General features: G+C 37.9%; 1 protein-coding gene and 1 non-coding gene across 2 annotated transcripts in view; one reads left to right on the top strand and one right to left on the bottom strand.

The window, feature by feature from the left end:
- The window catches only part of LOC119057296 (teneurin-1-like), a 392,900-nt gene extending 376,834 nt beyond the window's left edge, over nucleotides 1–16,066 (top strand). The window contains exon 9 of the mRNA XM_053662321.1: nucleotides 15,878–16,066. Within this exon, the coding sequence (XP_053518296.1) occupies nucleotides 15,878–16,066 (189 nt within the window). The remainder of the gene's footprint in view (nucleotides 1–15,877) is intronic.
- A 4,236-nt stretch (nucleotides 16,067–20,302) lies between these two features.
- Nucleotides 20,303–20,366, bottom strand: LOC119057304 (small nucleolar RNA SNORD69). The gene has a single exon (XR_005084054.2). It is a non-coding gene; the product is annotated as a small nucleolar RNA SNORD69 (small nucleolar RNA).
- Between the last annotated feature and the right edge of the window lie 965 nt (nucleotides 20,367–21,331).

Genomic DNA, 21,331 nt, shown 5'->3' with positions numbered 1-21,331 from the left:
GTTACTAATCAGTTGACTTATGATTGGGAGATTGTATATGTGTGCCTTAACCTAGTTGCATGTGTTGTTTAAAATCATAGAGTAGCTGATGACAGAAGAAAAAGTCAGAGAAACCTGAAGAGTTAGAAGGACTCCATGTGAAGAAGGTTCTCTGTTGATGAAATGGATAAAGCCATAGAGTAAAGGCATGAGAGTCATTTCTAGTTACTGAGAGTGGTACTTGGCCAACAGAGAGCAGTAAAATGGGGGGCCTCAGAACTAAAGCCACAAGGAACAACATTAGACCAGGACCCCGAGCTCCAGATGAAAATGCAGCCTAGTCTACACCTTGGTTTGAGCTCTGCACAGTGTCCTGCTGTTGTCCCTATTTTCTAGGTTTTGGACCCTAAAATTCCATCTCTTACTGCTATTAACTTTTATACATTATGCTTTTGAAATTCCAGCCATAACCATCCCATCTTCTCTCAGCAGCCACCAACCTAGTTCAGGCCTTCATCACTTTTTGTTTGAATGACCCTAATAACATCATAGTTTGTTTCCCCCAAACCCATTCCCTGCTTTGCCCATCCCATGGTGGAGAATATTTTAATTCTATATTAAACTATATTGTTTCAGCTTTTATCACATCATGTTTTATTCTAAAACCTTCTTTTACTTCCTAATTTATCTTATAAGTTTAAACTTTCCTTCTGATATTTAAAATAATCCATAATCTGACTTCTGTTAATCTCCCCAGTTTCATTTCTCCAGTATGCAAATTCTGTTAGAGTCAGTTCTACCTCTTCTTGACTTTACTTAGGTTGTTCTCCTGAGAATAGGCTCATTTTTTTTCTCTATTTAGCCATATCCTACCCAGTTTTCAAGGTGTGTCTCACATATAGGGTCATCGGGAATCTGCTTGCTATGTATTCCAGTCCACATTGACCTCTTTTTCTTTTTTTAAAGATTTTATTTATTTATGTCCAGACAGAGAAGGAAAGAGAAAGAGAGGGAGAGAAACATCAGTGTGTGGTTGCCTTTTAACATGGCATCACTGGAGACCTGGCCCGCCACCCAGGCATGTGCCCTGACTGGGAACAGAACCAGTGGCCATTCTGTTTGCAGGCCAGCACTCAATCTACTGAGCTACACCAGCCAGGGCTGACCTCTTTTCCTTAACTCCTGAAGTAGTCCTATTTTGTACTATCTCTAATTGTTTTCTTGACTCCACAGTACCTACACTGTCTGTTAATTTTCTTTACATGTGCATGTGTATGCATGTAATGTTTTTGTATCTAGTCTATAAGCTCCTTGAGAACAAGAGAATGTTGTATACTTCTTTGACAGTCCTTCAGTACTTATCTCAATGCTTTGCGTAATGTTGACATGCACATAGTTATTTATTGATTTCATGCAGTGAGTATAGTTGGTAATGTGTTTGTTAGTCAAAAGGACCCTTATTGATGCCTCTTCAAATCAGACAATAAATGTCATATCTGCCTATTCTGTAAAAACGTATTTTTAATGAACTGTTACTAACGTAAACACATTATGTAAGCCATGCCCTTAGGTCCACATTTTGTTTTTATTTTTCCTAATTCCCCACTTGTTTCCATATTGAGCTGATTGAAAACTGAGAGTGGTAATTCTGACTTTGCTGAGTTAATTTTTGATACATTTCTGCAATAATTCTTTATGCTATGATTACTAGTTGGTGGAAATTTTGCACTTGAACAGAATTCATAATGTGATGGTTCTTTAAGGCTACTATAGCAAAGGGGATATACTTTTCAAGTAAATTGTGCTTTTTCTTGTGATTTTTAGCAAGTTTCATTCTCCTTACAATGAGCATGTCGAGTTTTTTTAAGCATTTTTCTTGTATAAGTGTGCATGTGCACACACATGCATGAGTGTGTATATCAACTAATATCCTTTATTTTGAGAGCAACAGATTACCCAGTTCAATCTGGACTAAGGTGGATGGTTCCAGGTGTATACTTGTCTTCATGTACGGCTTGTTCAGGGCTCAGTTTATGTCACCCATATCCAATTTGAACATGTCTCTTGGCTCAGATCTACTCCCTTGGTGTTAACTACATTGTCATGCTATGTAGTGATGGCAGGAACTCTTCCAGTGAGGGGAGAAAACCTTCGTTTTCCCCCAAAACTCTAGAAAATGTGTAAGTGCATCTCATACCCTTTTGGATAGTCATTTGCCCATTCACCATGGCCAAAAGAGTGAGATTTGTTGATTATTTAGACCCATGAAAGGCCCACCTGTGGAGCTGGCAATGAGGTTAATCTGCCTCCAAATATGAAAGTTGGATAGAGGGCGTTTTCAAAATTTAAGGTACAGTTTTACAAAAAAAAGGTTGAAAAATACTGCCTAGCAAAAGCAGCAGCTCACCACCTGTTTGGCTTAGTGGTTATTTTTCCTGATCTGTGCTCCATATTTAGATTGCTTTCAAACCTCTTGTTTTGGGGAGAATTCTCGTGTGTGTGTGTGTGTGTGTGTGTGTGTGTGTGTGTGTGTGTGAATAAGACATTTTAAGAAAAAACATTAAAAGGAAAATAAAATGCAATTATTAAAATAAATGTAAGTAGAATACATTGATTTACTAAAAGACAAGGACTATTATGTTAATAGAAAAAAAGTTCACATGTATTGTTACCAAGATATGGCTCTTGTAACAAAAATGAAAGTGTAGTTGTGTTGACTCAGTGGTGGGCACACAATGCAATTTACAGATGATATATCATAGAATTGTGCACTTGAAATTTGTACAGTTTTATCAACTATCACCCCAATAACTTTAATTATAAAAATGTGGAATAAACCATGCTATTCAAGGTAAATGAAAACTAACAAAAAACAGATGAGCAATGTCAGTGTCAGACAAAGAAGAATTCAAAGTTAACACATTAAATGGGAGAAAAAATGTTATCTTAAATTGGAAGTTATGATTTACAATGAAGCAAGCATGTACTACTATGAACCTAGAGTATTATACGGCATTTAAAGGAATAAATATATACCACATTTGAAGAAATAGCTATATATAAATACCAGAGAAACTAAAAGATTTCATAGTAAGGGGCTGTATTTATGAACCATTTACAAAAATTGGTAATGAGGAAAACTGAATAGATCCCTGAATGTTTAGTTTGAAACACAAAATTACTGTTTTCACATGTGACAATGCAACTTCCTACAGACAGACCCAACCAGCAGAATGGACTATTAACAGAGCTGAGAATACACGACTAAAGATTAAAATATATTTCTCCTTGGAAAAATAATTATTTAAATACCTTTTATTTTATATTATTCATTGTTATTTAAGTACCGTTGTCTCCATTTTCCCCTCACCACATACCCTGCCCCTCTCATCCCCACCTCCCACCCTTGATCCTACCCCCTCTTGGTTTTGTCCACATGTCCTTTATAGTTGTGCCTATAAGCCTTTCACCCTTTCCCCCCATTATCCCCTCCCACCTCTTTTCTGGTTACTGTCAGTTTGTTCTTTATGTCCATGTCTCAGGTTGTATTTTGCTCACTTCTTTGTTTTGTTGGTTAAGTTCCACTTATAGGTAAGATCATATGGTATTTTTCTTTTACCACCTGGCTTATTTCACTTAGCATAATGCTCTCCAGATCCATCCATGATGTCCCGAAGGGTAAGAGCTCCTTCTTTCTTTCTGCTGCATAGTATTCCACTGTGTAAATGGACCACACTTTTTTGATCCACTCATTCACTGACGGGCACTTAGGTTGCTTCCAGCGCTTGGTTATTGTACATTGTGTTAGATATTTGGGTTGTTTCTCCTTTTGTCATTCTGTTTCACAGGGAGTTTTTTCTTTTTTTCTTTTATGGTTGCATTGTTCTATTTGCTGACTTTTTTATCCTCTTCAAGATTTATATGCATCTATATATCGTTTTTTCTCAGGAGAGTTATTTGTTCTCCTGAGTATGAGGTAAATGTGTTTTTTTCCTAAGATAAAAAAAATCTTCTCTCATATCTGTGGTCATGAATAAAGCTTTTCTCTAATCTCTGTGAGATGTAGAGGCAACTCCTAAAACAGGAACTTTCAAACTTTTGGGGGGCAGTGATCCAAAACTAGAACTCAATTTTCCATTGTAACACAGTAAACTTGTGTGTGTATATACATTATACAAGTTTCACAAAACAGTACAGACAATGCACTGTGATACCCCGTCTTATTCTATTCTAGTCTACCCTACCCTATTTTACCCAGCTCTACCCAACTCTACCCAACCATACCTGACCCTACCCTATCTTATTATATTCCACCGTACTTTCTCTTACCCTACCTTGTCTTGTTTCTATTGTTTTAAATATGCCTTTCATGACCCCATACATTGATCTACAACCCACCTGAAGTTTCTACCCTGATCTTGACCCTAAAGTTTCAGAACCCTATCCAGATCCTTTCTTATCTTTCTGAGGTGAGGGCTCAAGAATGATTTTATCTTATACTGTCTAATACCCATCAAATACTGTTTGGTAATACAAAGCCTCTATGCTAACAACTCTGTTGTCAACTCTGTTGACCTTGAGAAGCAAGAGAATACATTTTGGCATTATTTATCATGTTGGGAACACCTAGAGTAACTGTGCTGTGTATATGATCCCCTTCTCTTTGGAATGAACTTTCCTGTTATCCCTCATAATATTTATTTGTATCAGAAATCTAATATTTATCATTTAAAGTTACTGCTATGACCAATCCTTTATGGGCCTTACTATCTGTATTTTAAAGGATGCCTTAGGTGATAAAGTTCCTCTGGAGTGACAAGTCCAAAGGAAGCCTAAGCAAAATGTTCCCTATGGAAACTAGAGTAACCTGAAAGAATGTTCAGATTCATTTCTCATATGACCTGATTTGCTAAATTTGGCTTTAACACCTTAGGTTCTAGAAGGAAGGATAATTGCCAGTCAAAATTCAAATGGCAGTGAGTAAAATATGTGTTTAGGACACCATATGATAATGTATTAATAGTAACATTTTTAAATAGCAACATATTTTTTAAAAGCTACAAGTCCCACCACCTTACATAATATACCCCTTCATTGTTCCTCAATAGGACACTCTTATTCTCTTTTTCTGATGTCTTTAGTGCTGATTTTAATCTTTTCCCACTCCCACGCCTCTCCCCAAACAATATAAGCTGGGGACATTCCCTGCAAAGTACTTCCTTACATCCTATGTACAAATTTTTTATTCCCCTTGCCTTTATGCTGCCACCACTCCTCCCCAAGAGTCTTCTTTTCCCTGTTGTATTTGTGACTCTCATCCCAAGAATTTAAAATGTAAGATTAACATATATAGTCATACCTCAGTACTCATTGGCTTCAAAACTTGTCAAACCCTATACTCATCACATCTTCATGAGAAAAAATGTTTCAGCACTCAACACTTGCTTGGGACACATCACACTGGCTAGAATTTGTATGAGTCATGCCACCACCCCACAAGAGAAAATGCTTCATTGTTCAGTACCCGTTGGTTTTGGCATTCATCATGAGTTCTGGAATGAATTAACAAGTACTAAGGTACCACTGTAACACAATCTGGATTAGAGGGAAGGGCAGAAACTTCAACTTCCTTTTCTCTTCATCTGTCATCCTGATATGTTAGAAAACTAATTTTTTTATTGCAAAATTAAAATTGAGAGGTAGCCACATGCATGGAAAGGCTGAATTAATTCAGAAAGGAAGACAGCATCGATATTAGAACTCTCCAGTTTGTCACATGTCCCTCATTTTACTTTGTCCTTTTTAAAATCTATATGTCCAGCATGGTTCATAACAGCTTCATAAAACATTCAATTTTAGTCATTTTTTTGTATGGCGTTATTTCTGTGGGTGGAGAATTTCACACAAAGCACTGCATTTAAGTCACGCCCAATAATTGCTAGGAAAAATGGTTTGTGTGTGTGCATGTGCGTGTGCGTGTGTGTATTCTAAATGCAGATAATGCCCAAATCAGGTCAGAAAATAAAGAAAGGTAATAGATAAATATATTTAAGGTATATTCTGACTTCAGTTAAGGTCTATGACTTATAGATACAGGAAAAGTTGGATACCAGTTGTCAAATGTAAAATATATGAAAGTCTCACAGACCTCTCAAATAGCAAATACACTTTCAATTATTTGGGGGCAGTAATGACTTTGATTTAGCTGGAACATCTCAAAATAACAATTATGAAATTGATATAGGTTAGAAGACTATAAAGGAAACTTGAATTAATGCTTTTTTCTTTAGGGATGTTGGCTAATATTCAGTCTTCATATTCAGTGTAAAATATTCTGTACATGTCCAGTTGTAAAAACAATTATTTTTAACCCAATTCAATTTTATGTTTTTCTATTATTGTACAGACAGAGTTCAATGCAGTGTAGCTGGGCTTGTTATCTTTTATTGAATAAGATTATCCTACTTCCACAGAGTTAACATATTTTACTACTTTGAAAGTCATTATTTAAACTTATATGTGTTTTCCACTATTTTGTGTAACAACAGTTTAGAATATCTGTTTAGTTGAAGTATGTCTTTAGATTGTGAGATTCTTTATCCAAATAGTATTTACAGAACATATTTTCTGTTGTTCTGTAGTAGTAAGTTTTTTTCTATAATTGGCATTTTAATGTTTTTGGGCCATGAACTATATGTACTAAATTTATGTCCCCTCTTATTTTTGTTGGGGCTGCTAAATCTAGGTTTTTGATAGAAAAAATACATATATACCTGAAAACTATCTGCCTTTCTTTTTTTAATTCAGTTTTTAGAGAGAGGGGAAGCAGGGAGAGAAAGTAGAAGAGAAACATCAATGTGAGAGAGAAACGTCAAGGCCAGTTGTCTCTCATATGCTCCTTGACTGGGGACCAAACCTACAACCTAGGCATGTGTGCTGATTGGAAGAAAACAAGTGACCCTTAGCTTTGTAGGATGACACCCAAACAACTGAGCCACACTATTCAGGGATGCATTTCTTTCTTGACAGATAACTCATCTGAAAGCCTAACTTCATGCTTTCTTGACCTTCTTTAAGCCAATGATCATAGCCTCCACTCTGCTCGAGCAGGTCACTTCCACTCCTTCCGTCTCACTAAATCACCTCTGGTATCACCAAGAACTGTTAGGTCCTGCTCTGGCTGGTGTGACTCAGTGGGTTAAGTACCCGATTGTGAAGCAAAGGGTCATTGGTTCAATTCCCAGTCAGGGCACATGCCTGAGTTATGGGCCAGGTTTGCAGTAGGGGACATGTAAGAAGCAACTAATATTTCTCTCCTTCTCTTTGTCCCTCCCTTCCTTTTTAAAAATAAATAAATAAAATATAAAAAGAAGAACTGTTAGGTCCTCACAACTCCCCAGCTATGTATTTACTGTTTAGACCTTTTCATGCTTTATTTCTTACTAATCCTAACACATTTATACCTTGAACTCATTGACACCCTTGTGTCACACCCTCTTGCCAATCCTAAACTTTGGATCATTTATACTCAGTGTTCTCTTACTTCTATCCACTGTTGTGCTAATTATTTCCAAAGAATATCATATACCTGATAGATTGCTGTCACTGCAAATTCATAATAGCCAAACTTAACCAAGGCTTTAAGACCACCCCTGTTCCTTTCATTTTGTCCCAAAGCCAGCTCCCTTTCAAAGTACCCCATTCTTAATGCTCTAACGCCACTCTCTTTGAACCACTTACTTCACCCACACCCTCACGACAGCAGAAGATGTCGCTTACTACCTCATAGACAGAATAGATGACATTAGTCATAAATTCCATCAACTTCGTATCACCTGATGGAATTTATCAGCCTTTTTTGATGGAAAAGGTCTAAATAGTAAATACCCCACCTTCAACATACCTGTATTTTTACTTGGTCTTACCAATATATTTACAGTCAGAAATAGCCTTTCCTTTTTTCTTTTTTCGAAATATTTTATTTATTTATTTTTAGACAGAGGGGAAGGGAGGGAGAAAGGAAAAGAACCATCAATGTGTGGTTGCCTCTTGTGCGCCCCCTACTGGGGACCTGGCCTGCAACACAGGCATGTGCCCTGACTGGGAATCGAACCTGTGACCCTTTGGTTCACCAGCTGGTGCTCAGTCTACTGAGCAGCACCAGCCTTTCCCCTTTTCAATGTCAACACTCATTTTTTGCTTTCAATCCTGCATACTCCTCACCTCTTCTGGGGTGACATAAGCCTTTAGTTCTCTCTCACTTGCATTATTAATTTCTCCATTGTCTTGTAAATATTTCCTTTATGGTTCAGCCCTCAGTCATCACATATTACCCCTTAATTTTTTTCAGATCTCTACTTAAATATGACCTTCTCTGTCTAAAATTACATTATCTAAAATTACAACTTCAGATACCTTATCCACATATGTAATTCCTACCCTCTTCTTTGCTTTAATTTTCATTTTAGCCCTTGTTGACATCTAATGTACCATAATTTTCTTAATTATTTATTAACTTCCCCTCCTAGAATATAAATGCCATAGGGTAGAGATTTATTTTGAATTTTTATCAGCTATAATTATGTTTGGCGTAGGGTAGGAACAAAGTATTTATTGAACAAAATGAATAAATAAACTATAATTTGACTTCTATTTTCAGGAATCTAGTACAGTCATAAAGCTCAGCACTCATGTTTTAGCCAAATCCTCACTTTAGTTTTCATCCCACTTGAATATTAGTGGAAGTTATCACTATTGTCCAGTTGTTCCCTTGGAGAGACTGATTGATTTCTCTAGGTTCTTCAAAAATTTTAGAACTCATTCACTGATGTCTCTTTATCATTCTGTCTTTTAAAGTTATCAGTGTTCTTCAGATGCCTGTCCTTGGACATTTTCATTTCCTTTTTTTACTCTTTTTCTGACAAATACCCATGCCCATGATTTTAAACACTGCCAATGGCTTCCTAGTCTACATCTCTAGTCACCATTTCCATACACAACTGTTTCTGTCTCCTTATGGGCATCTGTAGGATGGCCCACATGTTCTTCAGATTCAGTGCAGCCAATCCCAATTTATTAGCTTCCCTTCTTTGGGAACGCCTTGTTTTAATTGATGGCATGAACATCTGTCCAGTCTCTCAAGCTGGGTGCATTTTAAATTTATTCTAGGCTCTTTCTTCTCCCATATTTTCAATTCTGCTCCAGATTCTTATAGCTCTACCTTCCAGTTCCATTTCTAAAATATCCCCCCTTTTTTTATGTCTAACACCTCTGCCTTAGTTTAAACCCTCATAATTTTTCACATGTGGTCCAACAATTCCCTGACTGACTTTTCTGCTTTCAGGTCTGCAGTTATCTGATTCAGCTTTTACACTGTGACCAGAAATACCATTTGTCCATGCAAATCTTCCCATGCTAATTTGCCTGTACCAAAACATCTAATGACTGTCCCTTACATTATGAGATAACCTTGCCTCAACCTGACTATCTAACCTCTGAAACTCTACAGAAATATTCATTTATTAAGTTTTTCTTCAAGTACCCCGAGCTTTTTCATGAATCTACACATACAGTGCTTTTAACCTGGACTATCAATTTCTTTGCCCTACATCTAGCAAACCTGTAAGCACTGTTGAATAGCCAGTTTATATACCAGGTCTTCTGTAAATTGTCTCCAAGTCTCCCAGACAAGTCACCTTCCTTTGTGACCTTACAGCATTCTATTTTAAAAACATGTTTGCATTGTGTTTTATACATTTGTTCAGATGTTTGTCTCTGTGAGCACCCCAGTCTCAAGTAATCAAGATAGTCTGCCTGAGGAGATAGAACATATGCTTAAAGGATTGTGTAGTGTAAGTTATAATACGATGATCATCACAGGAGGGAAAGAGACTAGGAATAGAAAAATGGAAGCAAGGAGGATTGGGTTGTGTGGTCAAGGAGGGCTGCACAGAGTAAGTGGGATTTGAAGGCTGAATGGGTTGGATCGAGAGGCGAGGACCCAGCATTTCACTCAAGTACTATGCTCTGAGCCAATATGAGAAAATTTAACTGGAACAAAAAGGTCAGGTGGAAGAGTAGTGAGATGTATATTGGGGACAGGGATATCCAAACTTGATTGTGAATTGCCCGAATTTACTATTGTGTTGTATATGTATGGGCATAGGCACATGCATGCCGCTTAGATACGAGACAGATTTTGATCTATCATCTGTTCTTTTCTACCCATTCGCAGCCCAAAATGGCCAGTTTTAAACCAGAAGTTTTCTCAAGTCCTCAAACAATCTATCTGATTATCCTCCTACATTATACTGTGTTACTCAAAGCAGTCCTCCTGGAGTCTGCTCAGTTCATTTTGACCTCAGTCTGTGATCTCAAGGGCCAAATTATACATTGCACCAATTCTGAAGGGAAAGCAGAAAGAAAAGAGGTCATAAGTAGGGTAAAATGTGGATCACTGAGATCATATTTTTGCTGTGACAATTTTCAGCTGATAAGATGAAGAGGCAATAAAAGCAGCAGTGCCTATAGTTTTGCAGTTGGAACCGCAAATTGTAGTCCTGTTGTTGGATGTCTCTCTTGCTCTCTAGTTGTCTCTTTATTCAGAAGTCTAAGTTAATTAAACTTGGCTCTTCCCATGTTTGAATGCCAATTTCAGATGCCTGGGGTAAGCAAACCACAACCTATAAAATCAGTCAAAATGTACATTCTAAGAGAGTCATCACAATTGATCATGATATTTCATAACGTCCTTTCATCCTGGTATTCCTGCTTATTTCTGTACCGTTGTTTCTAATTATTATCTGTTGAGATTAGTGATGTGCCCTTTGCTTCCTGGCATGGCACATTGTACAAATGCTTCATGGTAGAACTTTAATTTTGTTCATGATGACACTCCTGCCTTTGCCCATGGGAAGAATCAAATTGAGTCATTCTTTCTCTGGCCTTCTTCAGCCACATATCCTGTCAGTATGATGTTTATCTCAACTTGCCCATTGATGATTACATTGATTGTGTCATATTGTAGTTTGAAGCACTATGCTTCTGGCTTTTTAGTTTTGTAAGGTTTACTTCCTTTAATAAAAGGAAGCCCTGCTGAACTTAAAACTCATAGATCTCCTGATACTAAGGAACACAATTACCCTTGACATGGGTTATCAGCCACTGTATTTTGTATAACTCAAAGAGGAAATTGTATGAGTGGCTGAATATCTGAAACTGTGTGATAATGAGCCACATCGTAGCCAGGTTCTACTCTTAACAACTCTCACTGAGTTTTTATCTGAAATCACTACAAACAAGTGCTGGAAAAAGTCATTGGTTTGGGGGAAGAGAGGTAACATTATGAGATAACTACCTTTATCTACATTAGATCTACTATCTTTGGGTGGATAGCCAGGCTACCAACTTCTCTTAATCATTGATTTTTTAAGGTATTTTATGAAAAGTAAGTGTGTAAATTCCGGGTCATTTGTTGATTTCTTTATTTATTTTTTTTTTTATGTCCTGTTAAATGCTTAGCTACCTACCAGCTATGCTACTTTGGGCCAATTTGGTAATGTCTTTTTTTAAATATTTTATTTATTTATCTTTAGAGAGGAGGGGAAGGAGAAAAGGAGAGAAATATCAATGTATGGTTGCCTCCTGTGAGTCCCCTGCTGGGAACTGGCCTGCAACCCAGGCATGTGCCCTAACTGGGAATCGAACCATGATCGTGTGGTTCGCAGGCCCACACTCAACCCACTGAGCTACACGAGCTAGAGCCCAATTTGGTAATGTCTTAAAACCACAGCATCCTAATCACAGGACTAATGTGAGGATTTTGTGAGATAAGGAATATAAATACGTAGTACAGTGCCTAACATACAGGAAGAGATTTGTAACATTTAAGTGTATGCGTGTGTGCATGGTTCAGCAGGAGGAAGTTAGTAGACAAAATAACTGATTGATTGTACTCTCTTGTCTTCTACTGGATAATATGATGTCAGTCAAATTGAAGAACAAGGTAATTGTATTCATTTTCTTTTTTCATATTTCTCTCTTTTTTTTTTACTGTTGTTCAAGTACAGTTACCTCCGTTTTCCTTCCACCACTCTCCCCTACCCCAGCCATCCCCACCTCCTATCCTCGATCCTATCTGCCTTTGGCTTTGTCCATGGGTCCTTTATACATGTTCCTTAATGACCTTTCCCCCTGAGCACTATCCTCCCCTACCTCCCCTCTGGTCACTGTCAGTTTGTTTCTTATTTCCAAGTCTCTGTTTGCATTTTGCTTGCTTGTTTGTTCTGTTTATTAGGTTCCACTTATAGGTGAATCATACGGTATTTGTCTTTCACTGCCTGTATTCATTTTCTATTGCTGTATAACAAATGGGCACAAACCTAAGAACTTAAAACAACATGCATTTATTATCTCACAAGTGCTATGATCACAAACCTGGGAACCCACAACTGGATTCTCTGCTCAAGGTCTCACCAGGCTGAAATCACAATGTTAGTTGGAACTGAGGTCTCATCTGAGAATCCTCTTTTGAGCTCCTGTGGCTGTTGGCAGAATTCAGTTCCTACAGTTGTAGGGCTGAGTTTCCCATTTTCTTGCTGGTTGTCAGTCGGGAGTCACCCTCAACTATCAGCGACTCTCCAGGTCTTGCCACATGGCCACCACCACAGGTCCAATCACACTCATGGCAGTCTTTTCTGAAGTTAGCATCAGAAGGAGAGGAAGAGGAGACAAAGGAGTCTTACATGTATAAGTAAAAGGAGTGCGAGGAAAAGATGTTTTATATGTATAAATGTAATCAGGGTAATGATAGCCCATCACTTTTTCCATAGTTTCTTAGTTAGAAGCAAGTCACAGGTCATGCTTCTAACACGTATGCTCAAAGGGAGTGGATTATATAAGGGCATGATCATACAGTACACTCTAGGGTGGTGTGTGGACCACAGTACTCAAAGAAATAATGGATAATTCACTGGCCCCAAAACTATGAGAAATAATGTGGTATCCCTTAACAATACCTTAATCTGCCTAATGAGAAATAGTATCGAATGCTTCTCATTTGTTTTGCTTGAGGGTATGAGTTTTGAAACTCATTATTTTAGAAATTATTGCAGTTGAATTTTAGTTTAATATATGTTATACAAATAACACATGATTGTACACTTACTGTAAAAATGAGACAAACCACACAAAAATATAACTCTGAGAAGTTCAGTATTCCCCCCAAAACCTGTCCCAACCCATTCCCCTATCTAGAGGTACTCAATGATAACAGCGTGGTAGGTATCCTCTAATGTTTCTGAAACCTAAATTTAGGAATCATGCTGTACATGCTGTTCTATAACTTTCCTTTTCCCTTTCCGAACAATGTCCATTGGACATATTTCTAGGACAGTATGTATAGATCTGCCTCTGCTGCTTGATATTCTCCTATATGTATGGGCAATTAGGTGATTCGTAATATTTTACTTTTATGAATAACTGCAATGAATTTCATGTACATACTTATTTGTGCACCTGTGAAATTATCCTGTATGAACAGAAACGAATAGATTCCTTAGAAGTAGAATTGATAAGTTAAAGGTTATATGCATGTAATAGTTTGAGAGGAAAACAAATGAGAGATATCTGGCATTTATTTACTGCTAAAATGTCCTCCAAATAGACTATGTACATTTACAGTCCTCCCATCAGTGTGTATGGGAGAATGCCCATTCTTTTAAACAGAATAGTCTTTTTCAAAGCAAGTGATGAAAGACAAATACCATATGATCTCACCTTTAACAGGAAGCTAAACAACAAAACAAACATGCAAGCAGAAAAAAAACCAAAGACACTGAAATAGAGAACAAGGGGATAGTGACCAGAGGGGAAAAGGAAGGGAAGTTAAGGGGGAAAAGGGGGAGGGATTTGGAGGAGCAAATAGGAAGGACACAGGAGCGAGAACTGGGGGGGGGGGCGGGGATGGGAGGGAGATGGGGAGCAAGGGGCAGGGGAGACTGGGATGGGAGAAATAGACAAAAAAACTGTACTTGAAAAATAACTAAATAAAATTAAAACAAAAAGCAAGTGATGTATTACTTTTAGCAACTTGATAAGGGGAACAATAGAAGTTGGTGAGCATGGGAATGGATAAAAGTGGGAAAGCATGAAACTACGGGCAGGGGAAGTGCTCATTTGGCTGGGCACAGAAACTTTAGAAACACTAATAGTTTTTGAAAATGACTTTTAAGGCTGTATTATATCAAGAGACGCTATCTCTTGTGATGTATAAAATTAGAGTACTCATTCTAATGCAGGCCACATTATGTTCACATACCTGCATGTACAGGGAGGGACGGAGAATGAGATTGGCTCATTTAGAGAGTGAACATTTTAGGAGCATAAAAAATATCATGGAATGTTGGTAATGCATGTTATTAACTCAACAGCTCTAAGAGTCCTTCTTCAAAGCCATTTCCAAATCACCTATGATAACATTATTAGAGACCTCTTAAAACTAGTGAAATAGTTCTGTAAACTAGGTTATCTATCAGAGTACTAAAAAGCCTGCTGAGAGCTATCATGTAAAAGTGTCACAATGCATGTACCCCTCAGAAAAGAAATGCAATTGCCTTGATATAATATATGTGGTAATGCCAAGAGATATATCGGAGGATGGTATTGCTAGAGCTGCATGGACATTTTTCAATTTGCTGACCACAAAGCCTATTCGGAATCTCAAGGCTCATTCCAGACTACTGTGGTGTGTTGAGACCTGCATTTCTTGTTCAGGTTTCTGAAAGTAATTATGAATGCTGCAGAAATACTCAATTTTATTTAACTTCTAACAGCTACATTCTGATAACTACTCCCATTTGGTTTTCCTGTTTTGAATGAAAATATATAGGAGGAATGCAACAAGCAAATAAGCCTTCTTTATCCATGCTTTCAGTTTTGTATACACACACTTTCAATTAATTATGTCTACAATTTGTGGATCGATCATGTAAAGTGGTAATCTTGGCTTAGCCCAATTGGCTTAATCACCCTGAATTACATGTCCAATACAGAAGTTATAGACACACTTATAGATGCACTACACTGCCAACGCTGGAAGTTGCTGATTACAGGACAGCATTAGTGAATAATGTTTTGAAAAATTTGAAGACATTTTGCACACACACAATTTTTAAAGACATAGTTAAACCAGATTTATACTGTTTCTTAAGTTTAGAAATAAATGACTATTTCAAATAGATTCTAATTTCCTGAAATATGTTATAGGGAAGCTATAGTTTTATACAATACTGTGCACTGTGAAAGAAAAACAGTCAATGTGTTGAGCACATGCTGTGTGCCATATCCAGCTCCTGGTAGTCAGTAATGCATATTAGTGTATGCAAGGCTCTGACAAGTCCTATAATAAAGAAACCTGCCTTGATGGGTCTAACACAGAGTTCTCCAAATTTATTTGTATTGAAAACTCTTCTTTCTTAAAGCACTTACTAACAGTTCCATACATTAGGAAATGCTGATTTAAGAGAGATGATTACTAGGATTAGCGTGATTTAGCTGGAAAATAATTATTTCAACATTTACCATGCTAGGTTCACGCCATTCCTTTTGATTAATTTGATGACAATATTAATTCCTTTTAAAAATACAAATGTCCTAAAATATTAAGATGACTCATTTGGCTAGCAAAGTGATGACGTCTTTTGTTCATAAAACTCATCATGAACGGCATATTAAAAATGTTGAATTAGCCATGCTTGGGGCAGAAGATGATTCTGGATAACCACACCCCTCATTTCAAAATATTATTTGATTCATCTTTAATAAAAATTCGGCCCCCAGAAGATGGCATTTGATAAACCCTCATCTTCAGATTAATTTGTTTTTCCTGTTATCATTGTAGACTTGGCTTGTGAAAGATAATCTAAGGCAACCTCAGGAATTAGATAAAGGAGGACTGCTGAGTCACCTTCATCCAAGCGATGAACTGATAACTGTGATTGAAAATGGTGGTCAACTTAAAACAAGACAAAATGAAAAAAGGAAATTACCGTCAGATGGAAGTGTAGCTTTGGAAGCTGAACCCTTATAAATCGTATTGATGGGAAGCCTGCACCTGAGCTATGGTGAATCGCTTCACTTGGATTATATTTAATGGCAACTGGAAATACCCTTGTTCCTTATGTTTTTATTGTATGGCACTTTTTTGGTGGTTCGGCTCAGAAAGTCAAGTTTATTGGAAAATACATTTGCAGTGTTTCATATTTTGTCTTTAAAGAAACAGTGGTCACTGCCTGCTGCTTGACACCAACTGATGTCGTTTTTCTTCCCAATCAAAAGAATCAGGTCAGCAATTTCCTAGCAGGACGAAAGTACTAAAGGTTCCTTTTTTTATTGCACTATCTCATGGGCAAGGCTTACAAGTCATACAATTTGGGGCATATATCATTCTAACCTCCCTCCAAATACCCAACTCCACCCAAGAAGAAAAAAGTATTTATACAATTGTCACAAGACCTGAAATTTCATACTACCCTTTCTTTTGGGTCTGAATGAACTAATTATATTTCTTTGAAGGCTATATTATGGCCCAGTACTTCTTTGTGGAAAACTTCTGAACCTCTGCATTTGTTCTGTGTCTGGAATATTCTCCCCTCTCGCCTCCCCCATCCACTCACCCATAGCCTTCTCATCCTACCAGATTCCTATGCATCCTTTCAATCTATAGATGCCACTTTCTCCAGGACACTGCCCCTGTCCCACCTGTATACGCCCAGTTCCCCTCTGTAATGTCCCCACCTTGTCACTGTTTTTTTTAAAGCATAAGACCAATAGTTTTATTTTTTAAAACTAGACAAAATGTAATTTTAATTTTTTAAATAATTAAAGATGTTAAGCACTGGCTGATGTGGTTCAGTTGGTTGGGCATCATTCCCCAAAGCAAAATGTTGCCTGTTTTATTCCTGGTCAGAGGACCAGAAAAAAGAAAGAAAAGAAAACATGTGTTTGTTTTATTTTTAAAGCTCTCACTACCCTCTCTGAGGATTCAGTGGTTGCTCAGCTGCAATGGGCCTCCTGGTCACCTGGAGTGTTTATGATACATGCAAATTTTCAGACCATGGCCCCAAAGAGATCCTGTATTACATGGCCTGTGATGGGTTCATGAATCTGCAGTTTTTTAATTTGTTTTATTTTTTAAAGATTTTATTGATATTTATCCATTTTTAGAGGGGGGAAGGGAGGTAGAGAGGGAGACAAACATTAATGTGAGAGAGAAACATTGATTGGCTGCCACCTTCCCCCACTACACATGCCTTGACTGGATATCAAACCCCAAATCCAGGCATGTGCCCTGACTGGGAATTGAATTGGTGAACCTTCACCTTGTAGGGTAACACCCAGCCAACTGAGCCACACCAGTCAGGGCATGAATCTGCAGGTGGTCCATGTACCTCATTTTTAGAAACACTGGGAATTCGAGAGTGCTCAGCAGAGAGAATGTAATATAAATATATTAAAAGAGACACTATCTGCATTGAGCCAGTTGCAGTTACTTTCCTAAAAATACAATGCCAAATGCAGATTGTTTTCAAGGACCAGGTGAACAAACATATTTTTATTCATGCTTACCAAAGTTCCATAGATGGTGACATGTAATTTTTCCCCATGAAATATTAGTTTTGTGGAAGGGGCTGTGGTTAAAAGCCTTAGCTATCATTAGCTATTGGAGCATATACACTCTTTTACTGGAAGCACTCAAAATATAGTACAGAATGATCACCCCTTCCCTCCACCACTGTCACCCCATTCAACCACACAGTCCATCAAGACTGAGAGACTGCTGTTGGGAGCACCAAATGGAATGTTACAGGAGGGGAAATTTCTCTTAATGATCCAATGCAGGCCTATAGACTGTAGTGCATGCATTTATAAGAACTTGAGAATAAGCCGGGTTGGGATGTGTCTATTTGCCTGGCAACAGATTCTCAATTCAAACAGAACCGAGTAATTAGATACACTGGAAATGATAACCTGAAATACACTTTTACAGTAGTTTGTGTGCTATAAATAGTAAAGTATTTCTATTTATATGTCCTTGAAAATTCCCTCCTACTTAATGTGAAGATTCAGTGCCATGAACTCTAGATATAGCAGTAGAGGAGAGGCTTTGCCTATGTCTAAGTAAAAATTCCACAGAGCACTAAACTAGAGAAAGATAGTCTGTTATGTAAACTGCATATCGAGAGAAAGGTAAGGAAAGCCATTTGTGCCTAATGCAGCTCCCCTGTGAACAGAACCAGGAAGCCAGGAAGTTGATAAAGTTCTTGATTCCACTATGGCTGCTAATGGTAATGAATCACTGGTGCATTTGTTTGTTGCATTCCTCTGGCATTCCAGGAGGACAGGAATATAAAGCTGAAACTCAAGGAAGTTAAACAAGAACACAAAATGAAAACACACTAGAGCAAGTAGAGATACCTCAATAAGGGGAGCTATAAGCACCAAGAGTTGAGGAGGTTGAGGTTGCTGAGGAGGTGGGAAAGCCTTGCTGAGATCCATATTATGATTTGTGTGGCTTTATAAAGAAGAAACAGAGCCAATGCTGCACCCCTCCTTTAAAACAAAACCAATTTCTGCTGAATGAAAAATGTTAACAATATCTGATTTTCCTCCAGTAGACTGCTGCAGGGTTTTATGAAATATGTGAAAAATAAATTGGTTAGCTTCCCACTCAAGGTTCCTGCATTGTTCAAATTAGCTAAAGAACCACTAAAGAGGAGTGGTGAGGCAAGGAGCAGAGTTCTGAGATGGGGGAGGTTGTGATGTGTGTGAGAGGAGTGGAGAGGCAATGGGAATTGGCTATGGTTGATACACTCCTTGGCTATGAATGATGTGACAAACAGCACGTTCATTAGACTCCCAAGTACTGCAGGTGTTGCAAATAGCAGTAAGAAGAAGGGGTTCCAAATGAATAGAATGCTGGACAAAGATGCTCAGGGAGTTGACATTGGTCTAGAAAAATGGAAGATGATGCATCTTAGATAAAAACACTGGCTCATTTTGAGAATGAAATAATGCGTAAGGGGAACAAATTTTATTTGTTTCTTACAAGTAATAGAAATACTGTTTGCTATCTAATTCTGTTGTGCCTAGTATGCCAATAGGAAGACAGTGAAACCTCAGTACTCATCATTAATTCATGCTGAAACTCATGATGAGTGCCAAAACCGATGAGCACAAAATGCAATGAGTGATGAAGCATTTGATCTTGCATGGTGACGTCATGACTCATGCAAGTTCTAGCAAGTGCTGAGTGCTGAAACATTTTTTCTCATCAAAATGTGAAGAGTACAGGGTTTGATGAGTTCTGAGGCTGACAAGTACCAAGGTATGACAGTATCTAGTACCTGATCATGTCTGGTTACTGCTTGCATTTGACCTTGGACAAGGTAACACAAACATCCTAAATGACAGCATTTGAGGCTTCCATTATTAAAGGTACATTCATGTTTGATAAAAGAACCTGAGGTTTGAAAGAAGAGGTGGGACTGTGCAGGCAGCAGCATCATTTGATCCAGTGGAACCTGAATTGAATGGCTGGTACTGATAGTGTCAAGGACTTCTATGTAATTTGGTGAACTCGAGGGAAAAAAACCTATTTGGTATCCTTTTTCAGGAACATAATTTCCTTGTATTCTGACCTTCAGACTAGAAGTCCCTAGCATTAGCCTTAAAATGAGGCCAGTGGGCTCTGGACTGAATCGTGTATCCCCAAATTCAAATGTTGAAGCTCTTACCCCCATGTGAATGGTATTTTGGGGTGTAATTAAGTTTAGATGAGGCCATGAGAGCAGGATCCTCATAATGGTGTCAGTGCTACAGTAAGACGAGACACCAGAGAGAGAAGGTGGTCATCCATGAGTCACAGAGTCACTCACTGGAACTCAGCCGGCCTGACACCTTTATCTCAGATCTCCTACTTCCAGAACTGTGAGAAAATAAATGACTCAAGTCTAACACACCCCTTCTATGGTAATTTGTGATGGAGCCTGAGTTGACTAAGACAGTGTAGCTGTCTCAATTTACAACTTAGTTTCCTTTTCAAAACTAAATGCAGACAACTGTAATTGAACAACAATAAAATAATTTAAAAACAACATCTAGAATCAACTATGTCACTGAAGATTTTGTGATGACTATGTAAGGTCCAAGAATAATGGCTTCCCTGAATTTTCCTAAAGACATTTTTCACTGACATTTTTTTCCTGGAACAAGAGCTGGAAGTTGATGGGGGTACTAGTTTATTTGGAGGACAAGAGACAGAACACAGTGCAGGATTGAATTGAACAAACTCAGTATAGTCCATCGGATCCAGTTAACATCATTTGCTGACAGACTTTTGTTGCTGTTTTCAGTAGTTCTGAAGTTCTTTCTGTTATATTATGTTCTATAAACCCCAAGTAGACTCCTAACAAAAAATCTGTGACTTCAATTTATAAGAAAGTTTTCAAACCAATGAAATAAAGGCTGATTTCAAATACAAAAACAAAATACAGCATCAGCAAAGGAATCTGCTGCCTGAGGGTAAAGAATGGGTGATGTTTGCATATCAGCCTTAATTCTTTCAAACCCATGAGCTTATCCCATTCTTCCAGTCATTCTTCAGAACCTGCGGAATTGTCATAGGCCTTAGGGTTTTCATTCCTTTGTGTTTTGATTTCCAAATATTTATTGAGCACAAACTTTGCACAAGAAGGTACATGAGGCATTGGGTTATGGTAATGTGGAATTCTGGGCAGTAGACTGATAGTTTAGAAATCTCAAGGGGTGATGAAGAACTATCAGAAGAGGTATGCAAAACTAAGGGAGAGTGAATGTAAACACCTATGTCACTTTTGTCCAAACCCAGCTCAGATAACACCACAAGTGTGAGATTAAATGCTGCAAATTTTAGAATATTTCTAAGGAACCAAATTGACTTTCTGTAGGACAGCTGTTCAGTGGTAAATATACTTTGCTGTTGGAAAGCAGACCACAAATAAGACAGCTGAGGGTAATTATGCATAAGATACAAAGTCACTCAGCATGTTCTTGATATGTCCTGGAAACTTTTGTTTACAGACCTTTGGGAGTTTATATCATCCCCAGCAGGGCCTTTGTTTCCATCAAGATGATGCTGGCATCACAGATCCTCCTGTTCAGTAAGTGGATGGTGGTTTCAGAGCATCTGAGTTGATAAAGACATCGTAGGTCTGATCACAGGTGGCATGTTGATTCCTTATCTGTCCGAATCATCCCCAAGCGAATTCCTCTCTCTCTCTTTTTTTAATCATTCTCAGAAAGAGGCAGCCAGATA

Source organism: Artibeus jamaicensis, unplaced genomic scaffold, assembly GCF_021234435.1.
Source record: "Artibeus jamaicensis isolate MK-2021 breed Jamaican fruit bat unplaced genomic scaffold, CSHL_Jam_final contig_240, whole genome shotgun sequence".
NCBI lineage: Eukaryota > Metazoa > Chordata > Mammalia > Chiroptera > Phyllostomidae > Artibeus > Artibeus jamaicensis.
Note: the sequence above shows the minus strand (reverse complement) of the source record. Positions and strands in the feature narration are given on the sequence as shown.